At 34.1% G+C, this 26,400-nt stretch overlaps 1 protein-coding gene across 7 annotated transcripts in view; it reads right to left on the bottom strand.

Moving 5' to 3' along the window:
- Nucleotides 1–26,400, bottom strand: part of Tbc1d5 (TBC1 domain family, member 5) — a 448,076-nt gene that overhangs the window by 279,137 nt on the left and 142,539 nt on the right. For all 7 annotated transcript variants that reach the window (XM_030250062.1, NM_028162.4, NM_001285991.1 and 4 more), the window contains exon 3: nucleotides 12,814–12,944. Coding sequence is in view for 6 of the 7 variants with exons in the window: in NM_028162.4 (NP_082438.3) it covers nucleotides 12,814–12,910 (97 nt within the window). In the remaining variant the exon portion in view is untranslated. The remainder of the gene's footprint in view (nucleotides 1–12,813; nucleotides 12,945–26,400) is intronic.

Below are 26,400 nucleotides of genomic sequence, written 5' to 3' on the forward strand. Positions count from 1 at the left end.
GATCTAGTCATGAGGGAAGAACTGGATGACTTGACTTATTTTGCCATGAATAATAATAAACTTATATCATTTTTTTCTTAACTGGAAAAGTTTGCTATGGAACCAAAGATAAATTCTATATTATGTATTGATAACATGGAATAATAGTTTTTGTATATGACAAACATGAATTGGCTAGCACAGATCTTTGAAGTCACTAAGCTCATTTTAAAGCCATTTTGCAAACGTCTATAAATTGAAAGTGTAAAACAATTTAAGAGTATACTTAAAGGAACATTCTATGGGAACAAAATACTAAAATTTCCAAAGATCTCTTTAAACGTAGTATATAATCTGAATTTTAAAAGCCCTTTCCCTTTATTTCCCTCCTAGAAGATAAAACAGAAAATATTTTATAGATTAATGTCTCAAATTGTACCAGAAATCTTTTCTAAAACAAATATATATAATTAGAACTCTGAGGAAGGAGAAGACAGCTCAGGAGGTAAGAGTAGTTTCTATGTGGGCAGGAAACCCTGAGTTCACACCCTCAGCTTCCACGTCCAGAGCTATGGAAGGCTATGGAAGGCATTGAGCACAGACACCAACAGAGATGGAGACAGACAGAGTCCAGAAGCTCACAAGGAGATTGACCTCAACTGTGGGCTCCAGGTTCAGCGACAGAGGTCGGCTGAGAGACTAAGGTAGAGGGTAACAAAGAGAGGAACCCTAAGAACTCCTCTGGCCTCCGAATGCAAGTGCATGGGCACACCCATCTGCATATATGTACACACAGTTCATTCAAAAAGCACATGAACAAATGAGAATTTTCACAACAATAATAGTTTTAAAATTAGCAATCCAAATCTTCCTAAGACTGAAAAAAACATGCTAAAGTATTTTAATTGTGTTTTTTGGAAATTGATCTTTTTTTTCTCATTTAAGATACAAAGTAAGTGACCTTGAAATATATACTTCCTATGAAAGCTGAAAAGGGTTTGATTTTGTATAAAAATCTTCAAATCCTAGACATGAGTAACACATTTAAGAATATAATCACACTCATTAAAAGAAATGGTAAAATGTTCCTCATACAGATTTCTTTAAAGCATATAAGATAATAATTAAAAATTGAAGTGACTAATAACAAAGAATTAGTAAACACAGAGGTAGTTGTTAGAAAAAAAAAAGTGGAGTGGGGAAAGAACAAATTAAAAGAGACCTGTAACATCTGTGTATCAATTTACCAAGTACTGTTACAAACACAACAAAGCAAATGTTGGCTCACGCTGGAACTTCTTTGTCATCATTAATGTATTCAGGCGTTCACAGCTAAAACTGCTATACTTTGAAAGGGTGTTCAATGAAAGAAAACTCATATTTAACTTTAAAACAAAGCTGTCAGGTTAGTTCAACTAAAATTTCTGTGAGTGTCCAGAATATCTATTCAAAAAACAACCTATCATGGTCTTGATTTATAAATGAAATAAAAGGAGATTGTGTTTAACCAAGTGTACTTATTTTTGTGAAAACGGAGAAATAAACAACTTCGCCAGGAAAGAATTGTATGGCTATTTTCTTTCATTACTTGCTCTGTTTCTCAAATTGATACAAATGATCTCCTTCTGTTTCTGTCTATCTGCTTGCCTTGTCAGGATTGGGGAGATCTCTGTATCTAAATATAAGATGTGCAGTTTGTAACCTGCTTAATTTGCCTTATGTCCTACATGCCCTCAGTATGGTGTTCATTAAAGACTCAGCTGTTTTGTTTCTACCAGTGGCAGCCCAAATATAGCCTTATTTTTCTTTGTTAAAAGGCCAGATTGTGCATAAACATACACCTCATCTGTGTGTGAGTGTGCATGGTGTGCATGTGTTTAAATGGCAAACATTTCCCAAGTTGGTAAATATTTCATCACTTGCCCTCTAACCTAGTATCTGAACAAATGAAGTAGTTGCTTTTTCATAAGAACAATTACTGTTAGTCTTCTGGAAAACTATTATTTGATATATATCTTACCTATAATATATGTAAATATATAATATATAAATATGTCACTTGAGATATAGCAAATACATTATTCTTAAATAATTAAAAATAAACAGAAAATTGTCAAATTTAGTAAATGGTTAGGGAAACTAATCAAAAAAATTTATGAAAAGATTTGTTTTTAATATGGTACTAAGTTTACTTGTGATCTTAATTTTAAAATGAAGTTAAATGTTTATTATTAAATATTATTTAAGTATTAGAGAATTATGCCTGATAATTAAATTAAAATAATTTAACCTATGTGCTAACAAGCATCACCTATGTTTCAATTTGCCATATGATACATACTTATTAAACAAAATTTAATAAGTATTAACTACTATATACACACATAATTGTTTTAAGAAAATAATAATTTTATCCCAAATTCCTCTCAAAATGAAAAAAAAAAAAAGAAAGAAAGAAAGTGGCCCTCTTAGGTAAACATATTGTTCCTATTAGCACTCACTGGGTTTATTTAAAGAACCATATCAATGAGGCTATTTTTCTTTGCAAATATTAATTTCTAAGCCATTTACTGTTTTTGCTTAAAGATATGAAGAGTAAGTGGTACGCAATACCATTTTCTTACAAAATGTCATGGAACATTACTTCTCAGAATGAAACCTGCTGTCATAATTGGTAAACAAAAAACAAGGTTCAATTACAAGACCAAAATCTTAAGTGATTACTCTCTGATGTACTGAGTAAGTAACATAAAGAAAAAGATACAAATGTGAGGTTAGACATAGGAAGGGAGGAAGGAAAGGAAAGGAAAGGAAAGGAAAGGAAAGGAAAGGAAAGGAAAGGAAAGGAAAGGAAAGGAAAGGAAAGGGGAATAGGAAGAAGGAGGGAGGGAGGAAACTACTTTTAAAAATTGGGATATTACTCTAAATCTTACAAAAATGAGAAGAATTCTAAAAAGCACTATTCACAATTGAAAATGAATAAAGTTCACAATGGGCATGGACAAATTCCTAAAAACATGTTAAGTTATTAAAACTGATTCAAGAAGAGATAATAGGAATAGATTTTAAAGAAGAAAATTAAATTAATCGAAATCTTCCCCAAAATAAAAGCATTGGAAAGGACTATTGATGAATTCTACTAAATATTAAGAAGTAATGCTAACTCTTCTTGAATTTTGCTCCAAACTAGAATCACTTCTCTGCATGAACAGCATACCAAACTTGGTAACCAGAAAAACAGAAATATTGCCAGACCTAATGTGTGTGTGTGTCAAAACCAAGGGGTATTTAATTCAGTTACAAAGGTGATTGTCTAAAGAAGTAACTATCAAACTAAAGCATTAACAGAATAAAAGAAAATCTGTATGATCATCTAAGCTGATGCAAAGCAAGTATTGGACATCACCGAATATGCTTCCCTGATTAAAAAAACTATGCAAAAAAAACCAGAAATGGAAGGAAACTTTCTACGTGTTACAAAACTACAACAAACTTCGAGCCAATAGTTAAAAACAAAAATTTAAAAATCAAGACTTCCAAGTTTCTATTCAGTTTTGTAATTTGTTTGTTTGTAGTTGTTGACTCTTTTTGTTTGGTTGGTTCCTTGGTTTGGTTTGGTCTTTGTTCTTAAGACAGAGTTTTTCTGTGTAGCCTTTGCTGTCCTGGAATTTGCTCTGTAGACTACAGATCCATGTGCCTCTGCCTCGGGAGGGCTGGGATCTAAGATGCATGCTGAACTACCTGGCAATAGAGATGGCTGTGCTGGAGAGATAGATAGTTTAGCTGTTTAAAGGCTAAGCTCACAACCAAAAACAAAAAAACAAAACAAAACAAAAAAAAAAACCTCTACCCAATTTTATACTAGAATTTCTAGCCAAATTCACTGGGCAATGGAAAATAAAGCACCAAAAGTTGAAAAAAAAAAAAGTATTTCTAATTATGATAACATAGTTTTAATGAGAAACCACTAAGTACATTAAAAAAAAGACTAATGAATGAGTTCAGCAAAGTTCAACAAAAATTTTAGAGTTTCAATCTGTAAAATTAAGAGAGGATACTAAGGAGCACAATATAGTGATCTATTTTACAAAAGGCTTCTTACTTTATATGAAGAAACATTTCCATTTTGGGATATCCAAATGTTATCAAATAAAGCTGTTGTTTGTTATTGTTTTCTCTTTCTGTCAATCTTCTCTGTCTGTCTCTCTTTTCAATGCTAAAGACAAGTATGCTCTATAGTGCTTGAGCCATGTGTACTCACAATCATAGTGTTTGTACAACTAACAGTTCATCTGTTCACTTCCTGTCCTTGCATTACTTCTGCAAGATTGCATCAATGGTGACTGACGCCTGCCACAGCTGATAATTAGGCTCCTGACTCCGACTGTGCCTTAGTCTCTAGTTTTGAATGATAGTAAATGGCATATATCCAGGCCATCAATGGTGTTTGCTCCATTTCTACTCCCCACATTTTTAAACTTACTATTTTTTTCCTCTTTATTAGTTGGTCTTCAGATGTGTTGACTATCTGGTCATATTACAGAGGAAGCTGCAGGAAGAGACTCCTCTCAGTCTGCCTGATGCCTTAGTACCTAACAGTACCATACAAAAATAAGTTTTTGCTTTTAACTTACCAGTTTTTTCCTTCATTCTTTTATGGATACTGTTTTCAGAGTTTGTCTTAAAAGCTATCATCAAACCCATTTTGACCTAGATATCATGATGTCTTCATTTAGACTTACAATTCAATTTGTATTAACTGTTGTCATCTCAAACGGTATGCAAAGACAGACAGACAGGCACATTCCAAGTTTTCTATGCACATGCACATGGATGGCAACTATTTGCAGTGCTGCTTGCTGAAAAGACTACTCTCTTCTCTAACAAATTTCCTTTTTGCCCTTTTTAAAATTTGGGTGCTACTCTTGGGCTATCTATTCTAGGGTCAGACAGCATCAGTTCTCCAAATCTGTTTGCTTGCAATGATCTGACTACTCTGGGCAAATCTTGAATTTTATGAGAAATCATGTCTGATTGTTGAAAAGTAATTAAATAAATACAGAAGGTCACACTCAAAGGTTTTTGAGGGCTTTCTTTAAGTCAATGCAGGCAACAAGGGATATACTACATAACTGGGAATTACTTCTGAGATGCTGCAGCTCTAACAGGTGAACTGACCTTGACTCCAAAGAAGTAATAAAACCAAAGGACTTTATTTCAAGAAGGTACTAAGCAATTTCTCAGAAGATACAGAGTTCATTAAGAACTCATGCCTTTAATCCTGGGACATAGGAGACAGAAAAAGGTACACATCTAGGAGTTAGAAACCAGGCTGGTCTATATAGAGAGACTCAGGCCAGCCAGAAGTGCATAGTAAGATCCTATTATAAATAAACAATAAATAAGTATAATTTATATTTATTAATAAATATATATTTGTTATATTTCTATCAGAACATCATTGTATATACAATAAACATCATATAATAAAATTTAAATATAGATCAGACCTAAATAAATAATAAAATGGAGCAGCAAGGGGTGGAAGAAAACCGATCTATTATCAATATATTTTTTAATGGGATAGGAAGAAGAGGAAAGGGAGCAGAACAGTGGATGTTGGAGGTGGGACTGATGAAAAGAGAGAAACTAGAAGACAGTCCTGAATCTCACTGAGATGAGATGGAATTAGTTTTTCCACTCTTTATCCTCTGAGCTTCTCACATTTCTTCACTAAATATTTAATACCTAATTATCTTTTATATATGTTCTATTTTAATTTTATATCTTTACAAACATTTTTAACTACTAATAAGCCCCCCCCCAAAAAAGATAGAAACCTAAAGTAACAGAAACTTAGTGAATTGACCAAACTAGGTCAAAGGATTCCCAATTTAAGTTATTATATTGAATAATATGTATCATATCTATTTATAAACTTGCTGCTCTTCCATAGTACCTGAGTTTGCTCCAAGCATCTAGATCAGGTGGCTCACAATTCCCTGTAATAACAAGTTCAAAAAATCTGATACTGTTTTTCTGACCTCCTTAAATATTCACATACATGTAGCATACAAGCACACACATTATAAATAAAAAACAACAGATATTCTCTTAAAAGAGAATTACAGGAGTGGGAAACTACTCTGTCCTTCTGAGAAACTTTTCCAGAATTCAAGACTTAACTCTAAGATAAGAAATTCCCAGATTTGTTGCAGAATTTTCCCTGTCCAATCACATTAGGCAGCAGGAGGCTTGTGACTGGACAGGAGAAGGAGGCAGAGCGAGAATGGAAGGAGACGGAGAGGTATGAGGGGGAGAGGGAGAACCAGAATGCAGGCTGACATTCTATCAAAATGTTAGAAGAAGCCGGGCAGTGGTGGCGCACACCTTTTATCCCAGGACTTGGGAGGCAGAAACAGGCAGATAAGTTCGAGGCCAACTTGGTCTACGGAGTGAGTTCTAGGACAGGCAGGGCTATACAGAGAAACCATGTCTCAAAAAAAAAACCAATAAATAAATACATAAATAAATAAATAAAATGTTAGAATAATTGTGTTAAAGCTTTATCATTATCATTTGGCTCTGAAATTACTATATTGGCCTCTTGTAAATTCTGTTATTATTGATACTTAAATCTGATTGGCTAATTAAGCATTAGAGTCTTGATTCTACCAAGTAATTAGGTGTTGAGATGGCTAACCAAGAGTGTGTGGAGCTTTGGGTAAAAGCAAGAGGAACTCAGGGGACCCATCCAAGATGTGGCCTAACAGGGCTGGCCAGGTGGCAGGCAGAGAGAACAAGCCAGTGAGATCAACTGGTGCAGGGGGCTAGCTCTAGATATTTTCTGGAATACAGATTAGTGTTTAAAACAAAGTACTTTTGAGAACTATTTTTGCTTATTTTATATTATACAAACATATAAATTTTCTGTCATTAACATAATTAATTGTGAGTGATTTTCTTATATTCAAAATTTCAAATATTAAAGCAATATTAAGAAGGAAAAACTGAAGTGAACACTACTAAAGCTGTTCAGGAGACACGTTCCCTTCCCTAACAGATATAAACAATTTTAATCATATTTACACAATAGTAAATAGGACATGTAATGTCAACCATGAAAAATAACAAAAGAATTTGGTATTTCTGTACATTTTTGCACGCTTTCCTTTCTGATTTTCCATATGTCTTCCACCACTTTATAACTAGAAGCTCTTGTACAAAAATCAGTTAGGCCATTAAAAGTTTTTCTTTAATGGAGGTAAGAATTCATTACTAAATTTTTATATGAGAAGTATGCTATTAAATAATAGCTTATACACTAATTAAAGCAAATGTAATTGTGAGAACACATTGACATTGTTAAAGTAAATTAGTCAATTTGTTAATAGTTTCATTTAAAGTGACCCTAATTGTATTAATTGTGATACTAGCAAATTGAAATGAAGAGCATTAAACACACTGTTCTAATATGTCCTAGAGGAATGAATTCTCCATTACATCAGCAGAAGGAAAATAATGATTACATGCCCTCCTTGCCCCAAATAAAACTTGCATATATTCAAATTCACTTGTGCAAGTATACACATACTCATACGTACACCCTGGATCAACAGAAAAGTCTTGCTAGGCTGCTTACACTCAGTATCTTTTAATTGTTACATGCTATAAAATGAACCACACAGAAGAATCCTCAGATATATGTGAGATATTATAGCATCCTTTTTCCTAAGCAAAAATTATATCACCATTAAATTGTTCAATTTAAGTTGTTAAAATATTGAGGAAACAAACATTCATTTGGAAGATTACAATATAAATTTTAAATTTTGTGACAATTTTAAAGATATTTTAAAACTATAAAGAAGCCATCACTTAAAAATGCCATCAACTTGGAAACATATATGATCCAAGACAAAATTACAGAATCCATACACATTGCAGTATATTGAATGACTATTTAATAAATCTCAGTTTAAACAAATCTATATTTGTTGGCCAGGTTTTACGAGTACTTCAGAACCTAGCCCATTCAATGCCATTTTGTGACTAGTTAGCCTTGGTGCCAGGGCTAGCAAGCTCCCTTCAGTACCGTCGACAAGTTTACTACTCTTTTCCTGGGAACTGACTTTGTGTGAACTCTACTTGTTAGGAGATGTGCGACTCCTGCAACAGATCCCATCTGTATGTACCTGGATTCTTGTTGGTCAGACATACAGCCAGATGCTCACTTTCTCAGAGGCCTTCCTAGAAAATTTTATAAGCACTCATTGAAATTCTATCCAATTTTAATTCTCAGCACTGACAGTCGCCTCTTTATTTCTTTGTGTAATTTATTAATGTTATTTTCTCTAAGGATAAAATGTCAAATCTGGTGAGCAATCAAAAACAGTATTAATAACTTATGTTTCAGGGTCTCCAGAGAACCCAAATTTAGTGGAGGTTTCCCAAACCGTTGCACTCCTGGCATTGAGCTCTGCATTTGACAATCTATGGCTTCTGGGAGGAGCTTATCACACATAGGGTAACTCCAGTGAAATCCATTAATATGACATATAACGCTCATAGAACAGCGGGTTTCCATATGGTCTTTCCTGTCTACCTAACTCTACTTCCCTTTTTCCCTCATACACTCACATTCGCCAATACTCCTTCCCTGTTAAGATCACTCCCTACTAATGGCTCCTTTCTAGTTTCCTGGATTTTATAGGTACTCCAAGTTAGAAACACAAAAACAAAGATTCGACACTACCACCCACATAAGTGAGAACATAAGACCACTGTCTTTCTGCGTCTGGGTTTCGTCTTTCCATGTAGCATTGTCAAAGACAATCAAACCTGTCACCACTCAAGCACCGACAAGAAAGAGAGGAGCCCAGCTTAACTAAGAGAGGGAGGGAGGATCTGTTCGCTTTACTCTGGCAGGGCACCAGGTTCCAATGAACAGCTCCACATCCATGTGTTCATGAATAACACAAACTGGACTCAAAGGGTTATTCTAAAATAGAGGACACACAAGTTGGATCTGGATGAACAGCTGGAGAGTAGGGGCGTTACCGAGAGAAGTGAGGGGGGTGAGTATAACCAAAACACCTGGGAAATTCTCAATTAATAAATTATTATATTTTTGAATGTGAATTTTGTGAAAGAAAATAATTTACTATGCAATATATTCTTTCCCAGATACTAAATTTTCAATAAATATTTTTATATAAATAAGCTAAAATGTATATATAAATATAAAAAGTACTTTCTCTGTTTGATAGTAAACATCTAAGCCGGGAATGGTAGCACATGACTTTAATTCCAAAACTCATAAGGTAGAGAGAGGCAGATGATCTCTCACTGTGAATTCAAGAATATGCACCCTTGCCTATGTACTGAGTTGCAATCCAGATAGGGTATATAATGAGACCTTGTCACAACAAAACAAATGAAACAAAAGTATGTGTTTCTTTGATACCTCAATTTATTACCTATCATATCAACATGTATGACTATAATATAATTAAACATGTAATAATTTCAATGAACTACTAACCATTCAATAAAACGTAATACATACTAACTTGCTTAACGATGCAGATTGATGGTAGTGTTATGACTGAGATCAGTCACTCATCTAACACTAACATTCCCACCATATAGAAGCTAACTCTAAGAAGTCAGTTACCGACAATGTCGCTCCCTCCTAGTTCTGAAACTATAGGATAGAGAAATGAGGGGACAAACAAGTTTATAGAGCAATACTTGATTTAAATGTACTTTGAACTTTTTTGTAATCTTTTTTTCCTAAAATAGGTTTCTCTGTGCAGCTCTGGGTGTCCTGAAACTCCCTGTGTAGACCAGGTTGGCATAAAACTCGGAGGCCTGGTTTCTCCTTCTCCTTGAGTCCTGCCTTTACCTCTGTATCACTGCAATTATAGGTTTGTGACACCACCTCCCTGCAACTTTTAAATAGGTAATTTTAAAATAATTCTGAGGATAGAAAGCATTGAAAGAAATAATATTTAACAGTAAAAATTATCTAGTGTTGAAATTAGAAGCAGAGTGTTATGTCATATAAAACTCAAGCTAAAACTTTTGGCAATATAATACAAAATACTATTCTCAAAGACACCCTATATGGAAAAATCTTTTCTCGATGTTAATAAAAGCTTAAGTTGTTATCACATGGGGAAACAAGTGGTAATCCTACTGGCTAAACTTAGTAACATCTCCTAGATCTCCAGACATTCAGCCTAATCAAAAATAATCATTTTCATTTATCATTAAGAGAGATGGTAAGAAAAAATAATTACGAAATTCAAATATATTGTATGTGATATTTTGAGTGGAATTATGGATATCTGGTCAACTCTTTGACCAAAGACTCTGAAATTTAGGGTGGAATATAAGCGCACAGCCAAACTTGATAAGGCACAGAGAGTATATAATATATTTCTATATTGGTTATTATTTGGAAAAAAGATTAAAAGTATAATTAATATGGAAATATGCTGTATGACTTCACACATATATAAGGACAGTAGTTTATCTACCCCCATAAAAATAAAAAATGAGGTTTTTTTTTATCTAATTCCATTTTCCTTTCTAATTTCGAAAGAATTCTCAAAATCATTTACTAGTGTTGTTTCTTTAGAAATGTTAGAATTCAGATTTGACACAACAGAAGATTGCTTTACTAACGGAATCTCTAACAGGGTTGTTTTTAATTGCAGATGACTTCAGGCAGAAAAACTACTAATTCAAATCCAGTGTTTATCTGTTTAGACAAGGAGTGATTGTGTAGCTCACAAATTCCCTACAGTGTATTGCAGAAATGTAAAAAGGGCGTCAAAATCCTTCAAGAAAGTCAATGTAAGACACAAATTAAAATGAACTCTAAAGGTAATGATTCTTCAAGTAAATATGACAACCCCAAGAAAATGTAATACACAATTTGTATGTGTGCAAAGTGCAACCAAAGAAGACCAAACAGGTACTTGATGTAAAATGTTTACGTACAAGACACACAAAACTCACTGTGGTTAGTAACCTCTATGTCGTACAAAGCCCAGCTCTTCCCATGTCTTTCTTTCCTTACGTGCCTGAGCGTATGTGTGTTTTGTATATATTTTTAACAGTTGACAGCTGCTGTAGAGCATACAGAGATGCCAAGCTGAATGAGGGGCTTGATTACTTCAAGATTAGCTATCGAAAGTTTCTATTCATTTTAAGTGTTGTTAGCTGGAAGAGTCATTAGTCACTTCCTTGTCTCATACAACATCAGCATACATTTACATTGTTAATGAACATTTGGGGTAAATGAATTAATGGCACTTTAAAACATCAATTCAGTCCTAATAACTTGGTATGTCACAGAAATGTTAGGCTAGGATATAAATGAAAATCCCTTTCAGGAAAGGTAACTACTCATTCCTTTAGACAATATAAGATAAAATTAATTTAAAATGTTTCTAACCAGGTTTCAAAATGCTCAATATTTAATGAAATAGCCCAGAGAAAAAATATTCACTTAAAACACAACAGAAAACGATTTTCTCAAATAAGCAGATAAACAAGAAATATTCTGAAAAGTATTGGCAAGATTTTCTATATTCTTCTAATCTAAATACATATTCACTTAAAAGCATTTATGGAACTATAGGCATTACATTTAAGGGAAATATCATAAGAAAAGCTTTCAGGCTTTCCAACATGTTAAGATACTTCAACTGAAATAATCAAAATTAATTTTCATATTGTCAAAGCCTAAATAGTCTTTTGGGGTCCTTATAAAACAAACAACAAATAAAATCACAAAATAATTTTAAAGGGAAAATGCTTATATTTTTAACAAAAATATCAACAGCATTTACAGGATGTAGAAGGCATTAAAGTATCACACACACAAACACACATACACACCCCAATAAACGCAGAAGTAAAGAGCTTTTGTTCAGTAGAAACGACCATTTTAGGAGTCAGGTTTTTTTTTTTAATTACCTAAACATTATGGTAAATCTGAACATCAGTATTCAGGTAAAAATAACTTTGCTTAAAGCATAAACAATGAATTATTTCAAATAATTTGTTTGAAGTAGATCTTATAATCTTGATATATGCATTTTTATGAATAAAAAATTACTAGTAGTCATTTGACCAGGAACTTTTTTTAGATGCTTAATGAACTACTCAAAATTAAGCATAAGACTTTAAGATTTTTAAGAAACTTGACTTTTTTAGAAAGTCCACCATGAAGTTAATATGAAAAAATCATTGATGGTTCTGATACATACATATTTAAGGCATTTTAAGACATTAGAACCTGAACCATGCATACTTTTCAATGATGTACAATTTAACAATTTCACAATTTTACTGTACATATCAACAAGAGTGTGATACAAGTTTAAATTATTTATAAAAAGAAAGGAAAAATAATAAGAAACGATATTAAAAAGTTCATCCTAGGTGAACTCAATGTAATGTTTGGAGAGGGGTAAATTACCTGAAAGCTCGACCACAGCAGCTCAGGATTCTTCAGGATGTGTCTGACAAAGTGGGTTTCTGTTTCACCAGTGACCTTCGACATTGAAGGCATTGTCTAGTATATGACTGTTCTTAAAGAATGACACTGGGCTAACACATCTATTACCTCCAACACACAGGAGACTTTTTCAGGTATTAACTAGCATTAAGAGCATTCTACACATAACTAGCAAAATACTCTTAAACTTGGTCTGATTTGCTACATGCGAAGACTTACAGCATAATGTGAGCAGACGTACTGAAGGCCCTCGCTTAAGTTCCTAGCATATGCACACTGCATCTGCACAGAAAACTTACCTCTTGTTTTATTTGAATAACTGAACAAGGGGTCAATGCCTACTTCTTGTTCTTCTGACTGCAGAGGATGTCTCGTTTCAGACACAGACTTATACATTGCATAGAGTGGAGACAGTCACCGAAGTAATTGTCTACATGAAAATAAAAACAAAGATGAATATATTTACTCTGCTATGGTTGGAAAGCAATACTAGACAGAATGAAATGATTATATGAATATTGAAGACATCAACAAGCTTTCTATAGGATACAGGACCTGTCTGTTACTACATGTTGGAGGACTTTTACAAAAGAACAAAATAATGTCGAAAAAAATTCCATGCAAACAATGCTTCCAAAAACTCTAGACTTCATTTATAATCTTTACTTAAATGTAAAGTAACATTTATTTTTAATAAAACTTATATAAAAACCTTACTTAAGTTTTTATAAAATTTCATTTTTATGGTATTTGTTTAATAAAGCAATAATTTACACTTTAATAAGAACATTAAAAACACAAAAAAATACAGCCAATTAAAATTACTCATAATAAAATTAATATAAAATGACAGTACTAAAATTTTATATACTGATACTTGTCTTTGCTGTGGACATTTAGAGTACATGTTATCAATGTGATCCACCTGGAAAACATACTGATTATGTGCAAATATCACTAAGTTAAAATAAATTATTACTAAATTGTCCTGAGTGTTGTCCTTGTGTCTAAACTGCAATTTCTAATGGATGTCTGGTACACCATTACATAGTTATCACAATTTATGTAAACAATTCTTGATTGATTAATTAGGAGGCTCTCAGATATTCACCCCATAGATGGGTGCAATAATCATATCATATTCATGATTATTTTCTTTTAAAAAATGTTAAAATTGCAGTTCCTGGACTAAAAATTACAATAAAATATAAGGTTCTGCAGTGTCTGTATGATTTATATATAACAAAACAATTCTTTAAATAAGGTAGTTGTTTGATACTTAGTGAGGTTACTGGATTTCCAGAGTTTCTCTGACAATTCTAACTAACCACTGAATGAGACATCTAAAAATATGGATGAAATAGAATTGTCCTCAACAAGTTGGTACTTTATAATGTTAATAGAAAGGTGATTTACACCCTAATCTTCGATGTCCATAAACTACAAATTACATAAACTATAATGTCCCCTCCTAAAAAATTTTCATAAATTCTTATTCAAAATTATACAAGCAGCAAATTTTCTTAGTTTCAAGGAGAGTGTGGGCTGGGCAGTGGTGGCACAGGCCTTTAATCCTAGCACTCAAGTGGCAGAGGCAGATGGGTCTCTGTGAGTATGAGACCAGCCTGGACTGCAGAGCTAATTCCAGGGCAGCCAGGAAAACTGGTTTTGAGAAAATAAAAACTAAAACAAACTAGAGTGATCTGGGAGAGGGACACCAACAGAGGAAACGCCTCCAACAGGCCAAACATGAGCACATCTCAGGAAGTTTCCTTGATCAATGATGTGGGAGAAGACCTCAACAAGCTGAAAACACGATCACATTCACCCCTGACGCTAAGACACTAGAGAAGATTTTTCATTCATTAGAGATGATTAAAATTCTAAAATGATTCAGTAAAATTAGCATTAAACCTAAGTCTTTAGAGCAAAGGTTCTCAACCAGTGGGTCATGGTCCCTTTAGGGTTTAAATAACCCTTTCACTGAGTCACATATCAGAAATCCTACATATCCGATATCTACATTATACTCCAACATAAAATTATAGTTATGAAGTAGCAATGAAATAATTGTATAGCTGGGTTCACCACAGCATGAGGAACTGTATTAAAGGGGCACAGCATTAGAAAGGTTGGAAACCACTGCTACAATTTGACAAGTCTATATAATAATAACCAAAAGCCAGACTATGAAGTTCACTATAAACAAACCAATCTACAATCATTCCTCTACACAATGAGAAATATACAATATCATCATGTATGAAGCCTACATATCAAAACAGACATGAACGTGTATTTATAATCAAGCAAAGTACATGTGCAGATTTCCTGGGAATTTATTCAGAGTACAGATGATGTTCTTCCTTTTGTTCCAAGTACAGCTTTAGATACTGATCTAATTCAGAAGTTACTAAAAAGGTTGATGCCTTGGTTTTGATTGCTTTGTTGTAAATATATAGGATTATTTTACCTTTTAGAATAAAACAGTTAAGTCTATTACTTCTTTTGAGACAACCTTGTAAAAACAGAAATAAAATGTTGCTTTTCAGTGTTAAATCAAATTACTAGGAAAAACCTAAATTGTGATTCAAAATATATCCATAAAACTGTATTACAAAGCAGAGTATTAAAGATCTTTACACAAATGTGTCTATAATCATTTGAATCACTGTTCTGAACGAATGATTTATGCATAAATGTTACACCAAAAAAAACCCAAATTACTTATTTTAATTTTTAAAAATTATATATTTAGTGTTCCATCACTCCTAAAGTTTGCTTTTACAAATCTGACATAAATTTTATACTTCCTACAACCTAAACACCTAGCTTCTCTGTGGTTGAAAATACATAAAGCTGAAAAACATTCCTCTTAGACAATAAAAAATTAAATCATTACTCCCTTAAATTATGCTAATAAGTCTCTGAATTCTAATAAAAATAATATACGTCACACCAGTCAGAATGGCTAAGATCAAAAATTCAGGTGACAAGAGATGCTGGAGAGGATATGGGGAAAGAGGAACACTCCTCCATTGTTGGTGGGACTGCAAGCTTGTACAACCACTCTGGAAATCAGTCTGGGGGTTCCTCAGAAAATTGGACATAGTACTACCGGAGGATCCAGCAATACCTCTCCTGGGCATATATCCAGAAGATGTCCCAACCGGTAAGAAGGATACATGCTCCACTATGTTCATAGCAGCCTTATTTATAATAGCCAGAAGCTGGAAAGTACCCAGATGCCCCTCAACAGAGGAATGGGTACAGAAAATGTGGTACATTTACACAATGGAGTACTACTCAGCTATTAAAAAGAATGAATTGATGAAATTCCTAGGCAAATGGATGGACCTGGAGGGCATCATCCTGAGTGAGGTAACCCAATCACAAAAGAATTCACATGATATGTACTCACTGATAAGTGGATATTAGCCCAGAAACTTAGAATACTCAAGATATAAGATACAATTTGTAAAACACATGAAATCAAGAAGAACGAAGACCAAAGTGTGGACACTTTGCCCCTTCTTAGAATTGGGAACAAAACACCCATGGAAAGAGTTACAGAGATAAAGTTTGGAGCTGAGAGTATAGGATGGACCATCTAGAGACTGCCATACCCGGGCACCCATCCCATAATCAGCCTCCAAACGCTGACACCATTGCATACACTAGCAAGATTTTGCTGAAAAGACCCTTGATACAGCTGTCTTTCGTGAGGCTATTCTTGGGCCTAGCAAACACAGAAGTGGATGCTCACAGTCAGCTATTGCATGGAACATAGGGCCACCAATGGAGGAGCTAGAGAAAGCACCAAAGGAGCTAAAGGGGTCTGCAACCCTATAGATGGAACAACAATATGAACTAACCCCAGAGCTCGTGTCTCTAGCTGCATATGTAACAGAAGATGGCCTAGTCGGCCATCACTGGAAAGAGAGGCCCATTGGTCTTGCAAACTTTATATGCCTCAGTACAGGGGAACGCCAGGGCCAAGAAGTGGGGGTGGAGGGCGGGGAGGGAGGAGAGTGGGAGGGAGGGCATGGGGGACTTTTGGGATAGCATTGGAAATGTAAATGAAGAAAATATCTAATAAAAATAAATAATAAAAATAAATAAATCCTTTCTTAAGTTAAGAAGCATAGAAATATACATTCTTATACCTCAGAAAAGATACTTATTTCCTTTGTTGTTCTTATTAGCTTACACATTTTTTATGCCCTGCAAAACACAAAATGAAAAACCTGAGACAGGTTTTCCTGAAATTCTTTGAAGCTACCATAGCAATAAGAGTTGACAAATTGGGCTGAAATTCCTATTCACAATCTAAAATTAATCTTAAAAACAGGTGTACTGTTTTTAGAAGTCTGGTTCTCACATTACTAAATTTGAATATGAAAGTATCTGCAAAAAGGTATCTACCTGAAAAGTTTTATACAGAAAGCTTACATTACAATGGCTATGTCAAAGTTTAAAGGTTTATTCTGAAGGTTGATATTTAAAGTATATTAAATACATTATGGGTTTTTTTGTGTAAAGTAAGTACTCTGTTATTTAAAGTTTTCATTGACTAGCAATGAATGGGTAAAATACTACCTGTAATGCACTGATGTTCTATACAAACATTTCAAACATCATCACATCAGATGCACAGGTTCTAACTGAGGTGTCCACAGTGGCTGTGAGGCTCCACTTGCTACAGCTTGTACTCATTCCTTCACTGCTTATAAAGCTCAGTTAGAGTTAGTCTTCTGAAGTGCGTACTCTAAGACATATTTTTTAAAAATGCCTATAAATATTATTCAATCGTTTGACTTCCTGATGTCAACCTAAAAAGTAATTAAATCAAGCACTAAAATGACAAAGTGATATTCCTTAACACGCAAAATGATAAACCCACCACAAAGAGATTTAAAAGACTACCTTTCAGAATTTTTTAACAAGAAGACAGCAAAAAATAAGTATGTATTATAGGTAGACTGTATTCACTATGAGGTGCATTTAAATTAAAATACGACATAGTGCCTCTAAAAGAAAGCGTCTCTAGCAAAGCCTTAGAAGCTTATTTTTCATATTTAAAAGGGAAAGCAATTGAACATTTTGTGTAAGCTTTGCAAAGAATAAAACCCACATTTTTATTTAGAAATGGTAAATTAAGGTAATTCTGGTTAAAAACAACAATGTTCTTTAAAATATCAATTACAAAGAAGACAAGATAAAAAGTAGGACGTTCTATTTAAACATTCTTCCAATTGAGTTAGACCAGAAACTGCATGGAACCTGGACAGTGCGTAGCTGACATGTATGGATAAAAAATACTTTCTTCAAATTAATGACCAGAAAAAAGTACTTTCAATCTTTTACGCAGGACAGCTACATGGACTTTAAATAGGTTAATTAACTATTAAAATCGATCATTTTAAGTCTTAATATTTAATATTGTTAGATTGTATATCAAAGTACTTTTATTATTTATTTACTCCAAACCTTTATAGAATACTTCATTTGACAATAGGGGGTCTGATTCTCACAAGAAAAATGCATTTACAATGCCAAATAAATTATATATAAAAGCATTTGTCTGAATGTATGTCATTCAACATTAAATATCACCCATTAGTAAAATCTTGAGACTCGTTTCTATCAACCATAAACTTGAAATATCAACTGCTGTCTAATAATAATTTGCAGGAATATAATAAATTTCAACATCAAGAGCAATAATCAAAAGTAAATTAAGATATATTAGAGCCCGTAGTTTTTATACTGTTAAAATAAAATCTTAAAAACAATATGCACAATGAATATATATATACTATGTAAAGGATTCAAAGTAAGACTAAACTGTTTATCCTATAGAACATTAATATACTTGTCATTTCAGTATTCAAATATGTTTTAAAGTACCAAATTATCTGTAATTTCCAGGTATTTTCATATGATTCCAAAGCTGTCTTTAGATGTAGAAGATGAAGAAGAAACTTGCAATATGGAAGGTTTCTATTGTCCCCAACTACTAGCTCTCAAAAGAGCAGGACCACTTATATCTTAGTTAAGGATATCACTGCCAGGCATGGTGGCTCAAGTCTTTAGTCCCAGCACTTGGGAGGCAGAGGCAGGCAGATTTCTGAGTTCAAGGCCAGCGTTCCAGGACAGCCGGGACTACACAGAGAAACACTGTCTTGGAAAAAAAAAAGGATATTACTGATGTGATCAAACACCAAGACCTTGGCAAGGAGAAAGCACTTAGTTGAAGCTTACAAGTTCAGAGGTTTAGTCCATTGTCATCATGGAGGGAAGCATGGCAACCTGCAGACAAACATAGTACTGGAGAAGGAGCTAAGAATTCTACATCCTGATCAACAGACAGCTAGGGGGGATGGACAAGGCAAGCATTACAGACAGACAGACAGACAGACAGACAGATGCTGAGCTTAGCTTTAAACCTCAAAGCCTACCCTCAGTAAAACACTTCCCACACCTTCTAAATGCTGCTGATCAAGCATTTAAATGTGGCTACAGGGGGCATTCCTATTCAAGCTACCAAGATATGCATCGTAGAAGACAAAAACAAAACAACAACAACAAACAGAATAATAGGCAGAAGTAGTTAAAAAAACAAAAAACAAAACAAATAAAAAACAAACAACAACAACAACAACAAAAAACCAGCATGCCCTTAAACACAAATGATAAACAGAATAGGGAAAGTGGCTTTGAGGCTGGATTTTAAAAATTAAGAAATTAAGTAGCCATGGAAAAGAAAAGAACTCCTCTTTTGCTTTGTTGGGCAGGGTTATCCAAGATACTCCCCAAACAAATAGCCTATTGCTGGTTATTCCTGGTTATCCCAGTGGTGGAAGGCAAGTCCCTATTGCCAAGGACACTATGTACTTCAGAATCAAGACCCAGAGGCTGCTGATCTCAAAGTGACCTTAAAGCCTCCTCCCTGAAAACTAGTTTTATGGTAACAGAAAGCACCATTGAAGTTTCCAAAGGAAGAAGCAACCAACAGTCCTATACAACTGTTATGATAATCAACCACAATAACCAGCATGGCATGAGAAATTAAAGGGTGTAGTAGTACACATATCTTTGTAATATCTAAAAGGTCTTTGGTAATAATTAATAGGTCTCAAATTGGATTTAAGAATTGTTCTGCTACTGGAAACTTTGACAATTATCCAGGAGTAGTACAGTCATGATGTTAGAAAAAAATCTATAACCACTACATTAATAAACAAGCATAGATACTAACAATATTAAAAACATTAATATTTTTATTTTATATATTTTTTAAATTTCTAAATATTCAAAATATTTTGAATAATATATCACTCTGCATCGAAGATATTTCTTTTTGAAACACATGAAAACCATTATAGAAAAATGATAAACAATAAAATGCTGTGGATCCAAGTCCCAGTAGATACATCTACAAAAAAACCTCCCAAACTTGAACCAAAGGGTCAGGGAACATTTATACTACAGGGGACAGAAAATTGTAAGAGTCAGCCAGAGAGTTTGCTTTAGAACTGTGTATACTAGTAATATCAGAACCTATACCCACACAGTCTTATGAATGTGATTGCCTAAGCATGATCTGAATGAGGACAAGAACAACAGATATGCCAAAGGGAAAGATCACTGGACTCAAAGAACTATGGCCAACTAAGAAATGTGAGAGTAGGAGAAATACTATTCCTCAGAAAATATCACACCGATGTTTAGTCCAATACCAAATGGTCAACCCTGAGAACATATATACATTATAAACATTGAGCAGCTTATATTTAGAAATATATACACGTATATGCAACTGCAATTAACTAAAACAGGCCATGAATTTAAAGAGAGCAAGGAAGGATGTATGGAAGGGCTTGGATGAAGGAAAGAAAGGGGAAAATGACTTAATTATATTTGAATCTCAAAACTAAAAGAGATTAAGAAATTATTTTTAAAAGGTTGTAGGAATGACAAGGTATTATAAATGAAGTGCTTGTAATACCTAAAATTTCCAAGGTTCCCCTACATCATAAGTTATGGGTTATTTAAATGCTGCTGCAAGCACCCATGGACTATGTTTATTAAATTTCCAGTTACCAGGGGAAAAACAAACAAACAAAAGACAAACAAACAAAAGACAATCTAAGTTCCACCTTCTTAGACTTTGAAAAGTACTCTTCTAATTGCTGTAGGTACAAAGCAAAATACATCTCCACCCTACCCCTCAGTTTCATATACTCACCAAATATTTTATTAGAGACAGCTAAATAAAAATATTTCAATTGTTACTGCTTGAATTTTATATAGATACCACTTTTCGGGCATTAAGTCAATTCTATCTGGTTTGCATAAATCAAATATAACACACAATTTAGTATGTAGAAAGAACAAACAAAACTTCAGAAGAAAAAAATAGCCCTAACCATTTATCCAATCATATTAAACTGAAAATAATACTGAGGTTAAGAAATAATAATCACCCCATATAAATATAAAAAATAAAGCAATCTATAACAAGAGAAGAATAGCAAAATTCTTCTCTTAGTCAAGTCTGGAGATGTGATGGGAGGAAGAAGGTTTGTTTTTAGGAACATACAATCAGTTGTGCCAAGACCTATCAAGATGTCCATATGGATGTGAAATTCATCCATTGTTTTGGAGTAAGTGGCACCACTAGTAACTTAAAAAGTTTTAGTAATTTACCCTCTCATTTTAAATAACACTAGCAAACATACAATTTGCATATGGTAACTCCTTTCAACATTTTATCAAGCAAATACTATTTCTTTATTCACTGATGAGAATTCACCAAAGCTCAGATAACTTCATGTTTGTGGACCAATCAGATGAGATAATAGTGAGTAAATAAATAACCTAACAAATCAAATAAGTTTATATACTGGATTCTTGTACTGCTATGTTAATTATTTAAGTAAGTCACACTGAAATTTCAAGTCATTATCAAATAGCCTAAAGTGTGGTATTGTGGTTGATTGAAATCCCAAATGTTGCTCAAAGAGTCAGAGGCAGATATTTGCACCCAACCAATGAACAAAAGCAGCTGACCCCTGTTGCTGAATTAGGGAAGGCTGAAAGAAGCTGAGGAGAAGGGTGATCCTGTAGGAGGTCCAGCAGTCTCAATTAATCTGGACCTCCGAGATCTCTCAAACACTGCACCAACAAACAGACAGCATGCACCAGCTGACATGAGATCCCTAACACACATACAGTAGAGGACTTCCAGGTCTGTGTTCATTCAGAGATGATGCACCTAACCCTCAAGACACTGGAGGCCCCAGGGAGTTCAGAGGTGAGGTGGAGTGGGGGGTGGGGGCATCCACTTGGAGATGGGGTAGGGTGGGGAGTTGTGGGGTATAGAGCAGATAGAGGGTGGATGGGGGGCGGGGAATGGAAAATGGAGTGTAAAAATGAATTAAAAATTAAAATAAATTAAGTTAAATTAAAAAAAAAAAGAAATCCCAAATGTTATGTATTCACACCTTGCCACTCACTTTACAACCAACTTGACATTAGACACACACACACACACACACACACACACACACACACACACACACACACACAAACACAAACACACACGCATGAATGCACACACATGCAAGCCACCAGCTTTTATCTGTACTGAAGCTATTCCTCACAAAGTAGGAAACTGTCAACTTTGTCTGCCCCGGGACCAGGGCCCCTCCTCTTTCTTAGTAAAATCAGAAAGATTAAAGGGAAAAAGTCATGACCTAAGAAATCTGTGTGTTTGACTCACCCAATAGTTCAAGCCCACATACTTGCAGGTAAAAGAACCTACTTTCTGTTTGGGCTTAGTGTTAGCAAGTTAGCTCTAGAATATGCCGGCCAGTTCAGTAAGAGAAAAATTTCACAGCACTTTTGTACAGCTTTAAAACACTAAATTTTTAGAAGAATTCCTGAGAAACTAATAATGTCACAAATTACTATGTAATAAGCAAGTTCTGTAAGTAAAATATCACATAAATAAAATACAAGGGCCATGTAAAAATCAACAATGATATGCCATGAAGTAATAATTAAAAATTAATAAGATTGTTGGGGGAAATTTAACCACTAGAATTTCCAAGTATCCTTACACTTTATGAAAAGAAAAAAGAAAAAAAAAATAACAAACAAAAACCCTGAACTGCAATAAGAAGAGAGAGTACTTCAGAATAACCTCTGCTTTACATTTGACAGAAAGTACAGAAAATCTTTAATTAATTTTTGAAGTCTATTTAATTAAAACTACACATAGATAAGGTGTGGCATATAACTAACAACTTCTACAATTTTCTTGGTCTGTAAGATGTTTTTACTTTTCCTTCCATTATTTTCTCAAGACATAATTAAATTCTAGATAGAAAATGTCATTCTATAGGAAAGAAAATATTTTGAATTCACATAATACTTATTCATGATTGTCAGAAAGTTTAAATAAATCCTTTATGGGGCCACAACATTAATATAAATAAAAATTCTTCATAAAATATCAGATATATAACTAGTGACAGCTTAAGGTTAGATTGATCTCAGGTAAATAAAAGTTAGTATAGATTGTAAACAGAGCTTTGAAACAGACTATAAGCAGGGTGTAGGCATTCCTCATGTCAGAATGTACATATGAAATTTCAGGGACAAAAAGCTGCACACCTTTTTCTGTTCAAAGTATAAAAAACACAGGGTTTTCATCGGGATCACGAAGGAGAAAAGTGAAGAACTGCCATGACTTATGGGACATAATTTTTACAAGGAAAATCAGAGAGCACTCATTTTTCCCTCCAAGAAAGGGTCTACCTCTATGACCAGACAGTTCCGTACCACTTTCTGCAGATCAGGCTGGCCTCAACCATGAAGAGCTCCACCAATCTCTATTCTAAAAATGCTGAGATTAAAAATGTTCAAGACTACACCTGGCAAGAATACCATTAAAGGGCGGTAATTCTGCTGGTTCTGCACACTTAAACTATGTCAAGCTGCAAGCCTTAGCACATCACCACACAAAATGCCTTTGGCAGCTACTACTTTACCTAATTCCACATGGTCTTAAGAGTCAGCTAGAAACTCATCTTTCCTCAACTTCTTCCCTAAATGCTCATGACACTAAAGTCTTGTATAGCTCCACTCAAAGCATAAAGCAATTTGTTTTCATTAATCTCTTTACAACTTCCAAGAATAAAGGAAATAGAGGACTTGATTTATTCATTACTAACATGGAAGAACTTGAAGAAAACGTTCAATTAAGCAATAAAATCAATACACTTCAGTATAATTCCCAGATAAAAAGATCAACTGAGCAACAAATTAGTAGAAGTGCTGCTTCAAAGGGCATAGCACATTTGTAGTTTTGTTCTTTTTGCATTGTTTGTTTTTTCCTTGTTTCCAGAACCATAGAAGTTATGCTTGCATCTGACTTATTTGTGCTTCAGAATCTGAGATGTGTTATATTGTTTTCACTAACAATCATGAAAAAAGATAAAAACACTCATTAAAAATTTTGTAAAATTATCCTACTCTGGCCAAGTATTACAGCACTGTTCCTCATCCAGAGGCAGATTCAACTGGAATGTGTCTATAAAATGGTGGAAACTCTCACTGAGATACTCCATGTTAAAGTCAAGTGTACTATAGATTTTTGAACCCAATCTTGATTAGAATTATCCCCCCACCCAAAAAAAAAATTCTTTTTAAAATGTTAGCCTTGAAGATCATAAAATATACAGACTGAAGGGAAAATGGCCCTACAATGAATGTAAATATGAGAAGATATTAGGCTACATTTAATTATCAGTTCAAACAACAATCTGAACTAACCTTTGATAAGTAAAATCAATATTCAGAATAATTTAACTAAAGTAAACAGTTCCTGTTAATGCTACCTAATTATAGTTAAGAGCTGGAAAGATAAGGGATGGGAGATGATGAAGAGAAATGTTAAGAAGGGAGATAAAATAGTTTTAATTAAGAATAAGATCTGCAACTATTCATTGAAATATGATTCTTTTCTACGAATACTTTAAAGAAAAAGAGGTCATTCTGTTAGTAACATCACCTGCCTACCATGGAAACAGAAAAGAGTAGTATACATATAATATGAAACACAAACTAACACTTTACATTTAAATAGTACTGTCCAATTTACAAAGGCTTCACCTTTACTGTATAAGTCCAAAGGACATGATGCTTTGTGAAGGGACCAAACATTAGTTTTATGGTTTGAGGTGGACAATCTTTTAATAATGCAGTGGCTTTTGGCCTTCAAGCAGACCACAGCATAATAACCTAAACACAGGATAAAGAGCGAGGAAGAACAATTGATATAGGAGCGGGGAGGGGGGAAGAGGGAATAATAATATACACCACTCCTTGGATCAATTCAACCTTCTAGTTGTTGAACAAGTTAATGGTCCCCATTTTAGAAAACCTGTACAAAAAAAAAAAAAAAAACAAGAAAAGTGAAATGTATGGATAAAGGAGCCAAACAGGTAGTACAAAAAGAAGCTGATAGGATGATGAAAACTATAAATAATCATCAGTAAGTAATTTTACCTTTTATAATGCAAACAAGAAGTAAGAATTAAAAATAAAAATATGCCTACAAAATGTATACCACATATTAAAATCAGAAAAAACACAATGTAGTATATGCTTATTTTGTAAAAATATAAATACATAAGCTAATTATACATTAAAATTTCTGGACAAATAAGAAGTGAAGTAATGAAGATTAAGAGATTCTTTATAACTCAAGAAGATGACTCCAGAAAATCAAATAACCCTATTAAAAATGGGGTACAGAGCTAAACAAAGAATTCTCAGCTGAGGATCACTGAATGGCTGAGAAGCACCTGAAAAAATGTTCAACATCATTAATCATCGGGGAAATGCAAATCAAAACAACCCTGAGATTCCACCTCACACCAGTCAGAATGGCTAAGATCAAAAATTCAGGTGACAGCAGATGCTGGTAAGTATGTGGAGAAAGAGAAACACTCCTCCACTGTTGGTGGGCTTGCAAGCTGATACAACCACTCTGGAAATCAGTCTGGCAGTTTCTCAGAAAATTGGACATAGTACTACTGGAAGATCCAGCAATACCTCTCCTGGGCATATATCCAAGAGATATTCCAACTTGTAATAAGGACACATGCTCCACAATGTTCATAGCAGCCTTATTTATAATAGTCAGAAGCTGGAAAGAACCCAGATGTCCCTCAATAGAAGAATGGATACAGAAAATGTGGTACATTTACACAATGGAGTACTACTCAGCAATTAAAAACAACGAATTTATGAAATTCTTAGGCAAATGGATCGATCTGGAGAATATCATCCTGAGTAAGGTAACCCAATCACAAAAGAACACACATGATAAGTAGATATTAGCCCGGAAACTTAGAATACCCAAGATACAATTTGCAAAACACATGAAATTCAAAAAAGAAGACCAAAGTGTGGATACTTCGTTCCTTCTTAGAATGGGGAACAAAATACTCATGGAAGGAGTTACAGAGACAAAGTATGGGGCTGAGAAGGAAGGAAGGACCATCCAAAGACTGCCCCATCTGGGGATCCATCCCATATTCAACCACCAAACCCAGACACTATTGCATATGCCAGAAAGATTTTGCTGAAAGGACGCTGATATAGCTCTCTCTTGTGAGGCTATGCCACTGCCTGGCAAATACAGAAGTGGATGCTCACAGTCAGTCAGCTATTGGATGGAACACAGGGCCCCTAATGAAGGAGCTAGAGGAAGTACCCAAGGAGCTAAAGGGGTCTGCAACCCTATAGGAGGAACAATACTATTAACTAACCAGTACCCCCACAGAGCTATGTCTCTAGTTGCATATGTA

The sequence above is a fragment of the Mus musculus genome, chromosome 17 (genome assembly GCF_000001635.26).
Source record: "Mus musculus strain C57BL/6J chromosome 17, GRCm38.p6 C57BL/6J".
Classification (NCBI taxonomy): domain Eukaryota; kingdom Metazoa; phylum Chordata; class Mammalia; order Rodentia; family Muridae; genus Mus; species Mus musculus.